The following is a 9525-nucleotide window of genomic DNA, read 5'->3' as shown; positions in this document are numbered from 1 at the left end:
TCGAACCCAGAGCCTCATGTATGCAAGGCAAGCACTCTACCACTGAGCCACCTTCCCAGCCCCAGATTGGTGACTTATGAGCACTCTGACATGCTCTTTTTATAAGGTACCATGTGATTTTTTTGTTGCTTTGTATGTCCCTCCCCCACAGTATAACCATTGTTTTCACTGTATTTGATGTTGGTATAATTTGGGGAGTGGAAGGGAAAAAACAAATTGTTTAAATAGGGATACAGGTTGACCCATTGCAACAATGAAATGTACAAGACACTATGTCAAAAAATGAACTTTACAATTTGGGGTGAGGGAGAATGTAGTTGTGGAGATGGGAGGGAAAGGATGGTAGGGGGAAAACAAAGGAGGAGGCAACAATGCTTGATAAGAAATGTACTCATTACTTTGCTCATGTGATTGTAACCCCTCTGTACAGTATTTTCACAATAAAAAAAACTTTTTAAAAAAAGCATATAGCAAGCAGATAAAATACCTTTTGTCCCCTTGATGGACAAGGTGCTGCTTGCATTGGGAAGCTAAATTCAGTTGCGTTATCAGGTGACAATTTGAAAGGATTTTCCATTCAAGAAGCATGTTAGTTTGCCTTTGAGAGACCTTCATGTCCCAAATGTCCTCCCAACAAAACCAAACTAACCTGCGAACCAGAATATGGCTACCCCATTTCCTTTTTACAAGCCTGTCTTGATCTTTTTTCATGCCCCCAAAGAAGGAACAGGTTATTGCAAGTAGACTTGCAGGTATTGCAAGTATTCCTTTGGTTCTTGGCAATACTCTGCCTCAATAGGAGTATGGTTGAAATCATCCACACATTATTTCTCAGGCCTGAGACATGTGAAGACTATAATAACTTACCATCTTCCATCGAAGAATCTTGATCCACTCATCAGCTTCTACCCCTGTCTTTGCACAGAGATAAAATGTCCTGAAAGGAAATACTAAACTAACAAAACAAAACAAAAAAGAATGTAAGATACTCCAAATGATTACTTATGTTGAACATGAATTAAGATATTCTAAGGGGAAGAAGAACTGAGAGAAGGGACCTTGGTAAGTAGTAACAAAGACCTGTTACACAAGAAGTAACTTGAGGCTATTTCTGCCAGCTGAGGGTGGACATGTCTAGGAAGTTTAGATTTATAATATTACAAGTACATATACTTGAAGGAGACTCCAATGAAGGAAATGTCCAGGATACCGCCAGATTGCCTCGCTGTGCATGCTCCAGGTAGGATACAATTCATGTGTTCACTCAGCTGAGTATGATTGAAAGATGAATCGTGTGCTATGATTCAAAGAATAAGCATGGCAGAGAAGAGGGATCTCTGAATTTTTCTTCTGTTCTGCTTCCTATGGATGTAGATAGCTTCCAACTATGTAGGACAGGGTAATTAGACAATAAAACTCCATCACATGGTTATTTTGCCTATTTCTGTCCATCAGTTAGTGTTTACTGACAGAAAAGGAACTTTTCTCCTGGCCCAAAGGGCTTCCTAGATGTACAATAATTCTTCATTTTACTGTCCCTGATTATTTATAATGGAAGTTATTGGAGTGATAGTCCTAATTTAGATCTTCTTTCCTCTTTTTCCTGTACTTCAAGTTGAGTTGAGCCAGGGACTGCTGGTTCACACTTGGAGTCCTAGCTACTCAGAAGGACGAGATCTGAATATTGAGGTATTGAAGCTAGCCAGAATCTTATCTCCAGATATCACCAAAAAGCTGGAAGTGGGTTATGACTCAAGTGGTAGGTCACTGGCCATGAGTGAAAAAGCTCAGGGACAGTGCCCAGGGCCCTGGGTTCAAGTCTCTGTACCAGTACTACTCAGCTCAGTATGACTCAAAGATGAATCCTGTACTATGATTCAAAGAATAAGCATGACAAGCAAGAGAGAAAAAAAATTGATTTGAAAAATGCTAAAAATATTTTCCTGTTCCTAAAAAGGCCTGGAACTGAAGTTTAGAAGTGCTTCTCCTAAAGCCCCTAACTGCAGATTTTGTAAATAACTGTCATCAGTGTTGAATAATTAAGGACAGAAGGGAAAATCCTGAGACAGTTCCCTTGGCAGGTGAGTTTGGGAAAGGAGTATTGTGAATAGCTTCTGGAATTGTCTCCCTGTGAAAACACCATTAATTCCCCACTTATATGGATTGCTTTCCCTTTCTTCTTGCTAATAGAACCCCAGGCAATAAATCATAATTACGTCTGCAAATCATGATTATGTTATTACTCTTCCTAACCTTCCCTTGCCCAGCGATAACCAGTGGTAGCCACAGAGATAAGGAGATGAAGAAGTTTCCAGTGAGACCCTGGCTTTCCTGATTAAAAACAAAAAGGATAGACATGGCTGAGGACATTTCTACATCTTTCTTCATGCTCTGAAAGCATGAGATCTAAAGTTGCAGTAGCCACTGGGACCAGAAGTAACCAACATGAGGAAAAGACTTGAAAAAGTGTAGACACACTCAGCCTGATCTTATCATGGAGGCTGCCTGTTTCTCAAGCTCTTCTAAGAAAAATATACCTCTGCCAGCTCATATGGTGCATTGGGGTGAGTTTGAAACAGATCGCCATTGTTGGTTGATGTTACAGAATTATAGTTGGTTTTTGCTGGTGTAATAATGATTCTGTAGTTACACAGATAATATTCTTATGCTTAGGGGATACATACTTAAGTCATTTGGGGTAAAATGCCATAATGCAACTTGCTTTCCATTTCTTCCAGAAATTGTGGATACAAAGATAAAGCAAATAGTGCAAGTTACTGAAGCAACTGGTAAAGGATTGATGATATAGTCTTCTTGCTTGTAAAACTCTAAAACCTGGCTGGTAATAGACACTCCTTTCATTATTTATTTTTGAATATTTTTTATCTTTAAGTAGTTATGCAAAGGAGTTGCCATTCACCAAAGCAGTTTATGGATACAGTGCATCTTAAGACACTTGTCCCGGATAGAAAATGGTCATGTTATACAGATTGTATTAGAATAATACATTTCTGTGTCATAACATTGTAAATAACACATCAACGGAGCCAGCAACATTAGAATTAAAATGAAGAGGAAAACTTAAGAGGCATAAAGCTGTCTAAGATGTGAATGGCTGAATGTCTGTCTTCATTGTGCAGTGCACAACTTAACCCAGCCAACTTGCCTCTGTTTAAACTGCTCTAAAGGAGGTATTGTGTCATAGGCAGCTGAATAAGCTTCTAACGTGTACCAGTGTGGTAGGCCAAGTATGCATCCCTCAGAACCACACATTGTAGACATGAAGACACTCATGTTTTCATTCCTCAGCTAAAATAAAAGTCAGATAAGAAGACTATAGGAAAAAAAATGTCCTTTATGAAAAGCAACTTACCAAAAACAGTTTACCCTTTCCTGTGAATAATCAAATTGTACAGCTGAACACTCTGTTAGGTCAAGGATCCGAATTGGTTCTGGTGACTTTTAAAAAGGGAGGAACAAAAGAAGAAGAAAAATGTCACAGAAAGAAACACACAAATGTATCCACCACATACTCCCTTGCAAGCTTTCTACCATGGAGAAATGTTCATTTCCCTCCCCCCCAGCAGCTCTGCGAGTGGGCAGCCTTATGAAGGGACATCATGTGGTTCCTGGGTATGCCAATAGTCACTCCTGAAACTGAACAGTAGAAACACATTGCCTTGACAGATTTACATTTAGTGGAGACAGATTTTTAACACATGGAGGGAAAGTCTCATTTTTTTTCTCATATTTTTTTTTAAGACCTCTACTTGGTCAGAAATCGTGTGTAAGGAAAGCAAAAATAAAAAAGTGAAATGGGCATAAGAAATGGACATTTTTAATAAAGGTTTCAGGAAACTGTTCCAGGGAAAGAAGAAATAAGGGTCTCTCTCTCAAAAGAATAATTTAAAAAAAATTTTTTAAAGAAAAATTCCATTCTCCTGAACAAAGCTGAACTTTAGCTAGCCCAGGACAGAAATTTCTTGGCGTCCATATTTAGCAAAGGAACACTGCTCCAATCAAGAATCAAACTCCCATCTGGTTCACACCTATAATTCTAGCTATTCAGGAGACTGAGACCTGAGGTTTTGGACTGTACTCACCAGGATGCTCAAATCTAAGAGATTCTTATTGCCAGTTGACCCAGGGAAAGGAACTAGAAAGCACGGCTCAATTGGTAGAGTTCCAGCCATGAACAAAAAAGCCAAATGAGAGCACAAGACCTTGAGTTCAAGCCCCAATACTGACACACAAACAAAACAAAACAAAAAACTCCCTTGCATCTCTAGTGATTTTAGTCTTTCAGGAGGACAGAAGAAAGTTTGTGGGGACATTAAAGGCAGATGTTCCTTTCCTCTGGGGAGGTGATTTAGTTTTAGGGTTTTTTTTTATTGTTATGATAAAGGTAATATACAGAGGTATAGAGTCAGGTAATGAGTACATTTCTTTTTGACAATGTTACCCCTTCCCTTGCTCTCTCCCAGTTTTTCCCTCCTATCCCTCCCCACAAGTTGTATAGTTCCTTTTCAACATAGTGTCTAGTGACTACCACTGCTGCATTTGTTCATTCTGGAGAGGAATTTTAAAGGAAAAATTACTAACATGTATCTCACCATTTGGTCTTTGAAGTATTTGAGTTCATTCCTGTGCAAAGTGAACCATCTTGTTTTCCAGGTCTAAGGGAAAGAATAATGACAACATAAAAGATGTAAAATACAGAAATGCAATGTCTAAACTAGATGATGTATTTTAATTTAAAAATATTGAAAAGATTATATAAACTAAGCCTTAACATAATGTAGTGTATCATTTCTGATGAAAAAACTTTCAGAGCCGAGCTCCGGTGGCTCACGCCTGTAATCCTAGCTACTCAGGAGGCTGAGATCTGAGGATCACAGTTCAAAGCAAGCCCTGGCAGGAAAGTCCGTGAAACTCTTATCTCCAGTAAACCACCAGAAAAACAGAAGTGGCCCTGTAGCTCAAGTGGTAGAGCGCTAGCCTTAAGCTGAAGAGCTGAGGGACAGCGTTCAGGCCCAGAATTCAAGCCCCACAACTGACAAAAAACAAAAAAAAAAACAAAAAACCAACTCAGAATATCTATAAACATTATTCCATGATTAAGCAAGCTCCTAATAGAGATATCATTAGGTTATTTAAAGAAGTAAAGAGAAGTAGCATATCATTCAAATGTTATTTTATTAACTTTATGATAATAAAAATGAATGTGTTTTGAGGCATCTACAGTGAATTACATTTATCCTGGGGAAAAGTATATATATTTCTTGAAAATGTATATATGTAAAATTTATATTTACATTCATATATGCATACACATAAACAGCTCATCCATAGATATGTCAAAATTATTTTTACCTACAAACAAGCCAATTGAAGATCAGAAACAAACCATATGATATTCTATTCTGGGGGTGGCAATGTACCAGTTTAAAAAAACACCAACGCCCCCCCCAGAATATTTAAGAATAAATATGTGCCAGGCACTGGTAGTTCAGGCCTTTAATCCTAGCTACTTAAGAAGCTAAGATTTGAGGATCCTGGTTTGAAGCCAACCCAGGCAGAAAAGTCCCTGGTGAGACTCTTATCTCCAATGAACCACTCAGAAACCAAAATTAGAGCTATTGCTCAAAGTGGTAGAGTATAAACCTTAAGCAAAAAAGCTTAGGGACAGCGCCTAGACCCTGAGTTCAAAATCCCATTGACTGATAAAAATAAATAAATAAATATACTCTCTGCACATCAACTTTATAATAATAATTAACAATTTTAAAGAATAAATATGCTGGCCAGACATGCTGACACATGCCTGTAACCTCAGCACTTAGAGGCGGATGTAGTAAGAACGTAAGATTGAGACCAGAAAGGAAACCCTGTCCCCAAAAAACAAATTTTTAAAAAGCTATGAATGAGCCAGACCCTGGTGGCTCACACCTATAATCCTACTACTAAGGAGGCTGAGATCTGAGGATTGCTGTTTGAAACCAGCCCAGCCAGGAAAGCCCATGAGACTCTTATCTCCAATTAATCACAGAAAATACCAGAAGTGGTGCTTGTGGCTCAAGTGGTAGACCACTAACCTTGATTGAGCACAGAGTCTCAGGGACAGCACCCAAGCCCAGAGTTCAAGCCCCAGGACTGACAAAACAATAAAAAAAATTTTTTAATGCTATGAATGCGAATATCCCATATTCTCAGAGGACATTGAATCTAGTAGGGACACAAAGAATTATTATGTGAACATTATGTTCACATTAGATCCAACCAGTCAAGTCCCAAAGAGACAGATCAAGTATCCTACTCCTAAAGTCACAGACACATGGCACCAAGGATCAATGACTTGTTAAAATAGAAACGCTTTATAGGTACAATCACACAAGTGGGAGGGGCAAATGGACAGACTGGACTTATAAAGTCCTAAACTATATTAACTTTGGGATTTATAACGTAGTGCCAGAGCTGGTTTTGGCATGCCTTTTGGTAGACATCATATACAGCTCTGTTTTTTTTTTTAAAGACAGAACAGAAATGTACTAATTTACTCCCGGTATTCCCAATTCCTTCCATTAAAAGAATTACATATTTTCATGAACATTAACTGTAGGCTACTCCCAAGTCATTTCATTGAATTCTGACTTATTAGTCCTAAAAATGAACTCTTGAAATAAGTAAATATTGTAAGTGGGTCAAATGAGTTGGCAGTTGTTTACAAGAAGTAGTAAAGATGAGAACTGAATCTACATAGCATGTACTTTTTGTGGTTGGCATGAGCCAGTCCACACTTCCTTACCTTGACCAGGCCTCCCTGCTTGGTGAGGTAGCCTTCCTTTGTGCCCAGCTGAAAGAAGAAAAGAAGCTAGAATAAAGCTTAGAACAGTTGCAACATGATGTCTGTTTTTGCATCACTAGTATTACTGTAGTATTTATTGCAGTGCCCCACCCGTGGCAGACAAACATTTTGCTACTGACCTACATCCCAGCTCTTCTGTCCCATTTTATGAAGACCAAGTTTGTCTCTGCTCTCTGGATGCTCTTTCATTCTTCACTTAGGTGCTTTAGGTGCTTAGCACTTTCCGTCTGCCATGAGACACTATTTACAGACTGAATTATCTGATGTCTTTCCATAGCAACAGAAAGTGATGAAAAGGTTCTTTACTAGCTTGTTGGCAATTTGTAAACAATAAACCACATCACTCCACTTATGAAAGGTAGTGCTTGTTAAAGTGCATTATGGGCTGGGCTCTGGTGGCTCATACCTGTAATCCTACCCACTCAAGAAGCTAAGATCTGAGGATCACAGTTCAAAGCCAGCCCTGGCAGGCAGGCAGGCAGGAGATAAGTCTGTGAGACTCATCTCCACCAGAACAGTGGAAGTGGTGCTGTGGGTCAAAGTGATAGAGTACTAGCCTTGAGCTAGCTCTAGCTCCTAGGCCCCAAGTTCAAGCCCCACAACCACCAAAAAATAAAATAAATAAATGAAATGCACTATGCAGGCAACCTGTATTGTGGCAGGGTTATTTACACAAACACATACCCATCTGTGATCAATACCCATGGTTAGTGTTCAATACCTACCACTTTGACACCGTTAGATTCAACCAAAAAGGTATTTAAAATGTTTGGAAGGATCCAGACGTCAGTGACTCATGCCTGTAATCCTAGCTACTCAGGAGGATGAGATCTGAGGATCGGGGTTTAATGACAGCCTGGGTAGAAAAGTCCCCATGAGACTGTTATCTCCAATTAACCACTCAAAAACTGGAAGTGGCTCAAAGTGATAGAGTGCTAGCCCTGATCAAAAGAGCTCAAGGACAGTGCCCAGGCGACAAGTTCAAGCCCCATGACCAACAAAAAAAAGCAAGTTTGAAAAGAATTGCATCTGTGCAGAACCCATATAGACTATTCAAAAAGTATTATTCCCTAAATACTGGGTCTCATAATTTACATAGCATCTGTACCGTATTAACTGTTGTAAGTAACCTAGAGAAACTCAGAGTACACAGAAAATGTGCAGCTTTATTCAAGTGCTGTGCCATTTGACATGAGGGACTCGGGCATAGAAGACAGGGGTATCCACATGGGGTCTTAGCACCATCCTTACAAATGCAGAGGGGTGGCTTTACACATGGGAAACTGAATTAAGAAAGATTCTTTGCTTCAGATCATCCCAGAATTTGTCTTTTGCTATATGCCTTGTAAAATTTTCAGAGGGAAGAAGTAGCGCTGTGGCTCAAAGTGGTAGAGCGCTTGCCTTTAGTGAAAAAGCCAAGGACAGGTCCCAGGCCCTGAGTTCCAGCCCCGTGACAAAAAATATATGAAGAGGGAATCTTAGAAGGAGCATTTCTTATATTTAATCACATAGTCATCTTCCTTCCCATCCTTACACTCAATCTCAATTTCCCCCACTGCCCACTGGCTAATATTAATTCTATGAAGTGCAAGTTTATTTATACCTGATTTATTCAAAAGAGATTATAGGGCTGGGAAGGTGGCTCGGTGGTAGAGTGCTTGCCTGGCGTGCATGAGGCCCTGGGTTCGATTCCTCAGTACCACATAAGCAGAAAAAATCCAGAAGTGGCACTGTGGCTCAAGAGGTAGAGCACTAGCCTTGAGCTGAAGAGCTGAGGGACAGTGGCCAGGCCCAGAGTTTAGGCCTCGTGACCAAAAAAAAAAAAGAAAGAGAGAGAGAGAGATTTGAGGTATTTCTTCAACTCACAAATCATTCATTTGTAAGTAAAGACAAGAGTGTGGCTGAGCAGTGTAGGGCACTGGATTGAGGCTCTGCCTTCTCAGGGGGCACTGCTGCCAAGTGTTCTGGGTTGGAGGACTGACCCAAGTGGGAGGCAATATTTTAGCACACACATCCTTAACACCTGTGCCTTAAAATGAACCGCGAGAGCTGTATTGAATAGAAATCTGCAAAAGACAAGGACCATCAAGATCAAGAAACTTGTAATGCCATAAATTTCTAAGGAAACTGAATTCCTAGTAGGATATCTTGTTCTAAAAATGACGCAGAATGCTTTATTTGTAAGTAAAAATAAAATGAATTAAAACTAGGAAATGACTTGGCTGACATCAAGGTTCTTTTTATGGGAGTTTCCAGAGTATTTTTTTTCCCTAAGACTAGTTCTTCCTACTGAATAAAAAGAGGAACAGCTGTACAAAGAATTGAAACAAGAAATATTATACAACCACTTAAAAATTCTTACAGCGTAGAGTCAGGCATAGTGGCATACACCTGTTACCCTCTTCACTACGAAGACAGAGGCAGGAAGATTGACAGTTCATAGCTTGGGCTATGTAACACTAAAAAGAAGAAAAATTCTTATGTCATGAAAGTAAGGATAAACTTCCAGATGTTCTTTTAAATAATGTTAAGCAATATTGGTCAATTTGATTTATTTTAGTGTTTACAAAATTAAATTCACTGAGTTGAACTTAGGCATTATATTAAAATGGCCAAATTACCAGTTGGTGTTGTCCATAAAGATAAAATAATTAAGGATA

At 39.2% G+C, this 9525-nt stretch overlaps 2 protein-coding genes across 5 annotated transcripts in view; one reads left to right on the top strand and one right to left on the bottom strand.

Moving 5' to 3' along the window:
* Dapp1 (dual adaptor of phosphotyrosine and 3-phosphoinositides 1) overlaps positions 1 to 9525 on the bottom strand; it is a 35824-nt gene that overhangs the window by 1524 nt on the left and 24775 nt on the right. Inside the window, exons 5-8 of the mRNA XM_070022327.1 lie at positions 6806 to 6853; positions 4614 to 4676; positions 3374 to 3459; positions 868 to 955 (exon numbers count right to left, since the gene is read on the bottom strand). Coding sequence (XP_069878428.1) covers positions 868 to 955; positions 3374 to 3459; positions 4614 to 4676; positions 6806 to 6853 — 285 coding nt within the window. The remainder of the gene's footprint in view (positions 1 to 867; positions 956 to 3373; positions 3460 to 4613; positions 4677 to 6805; positions 6854 to 9525) is intronic.
* Lamtor3 (late endosomal/lysosomal adaptor, MAPK and MTOR activator 3) overlaps positions 1 to 9525 on the top strand; it is a 52084-nt gene that overhangs the window by 17837 nt on the left and 24722 nt on the right. The gene's annotated exons all lie outside the window — the stretch shown is intronic.

The sequence above is a fragment of the Dipodomys merriami genome, unplaced genomic scaffold (assembly GCF_024711535.1).
Source record: "Dipodomys merriami isolate MVZ:Mamm:240054 unplaced genomic scaffold, mDipMer1.0.p SCAF_15, whole genome shotgun sequence".
Taxonomy (NCBI): domain Eukaryota; kingdom Metazoa; phylum Chordata; class Mammalia; order Rodentia; family Heteromyidae; genus Dipodomys; species Dipodomys merriami.
This window is presented reverse-complemented; position numbering and strand designations above follow the sequence as displayed.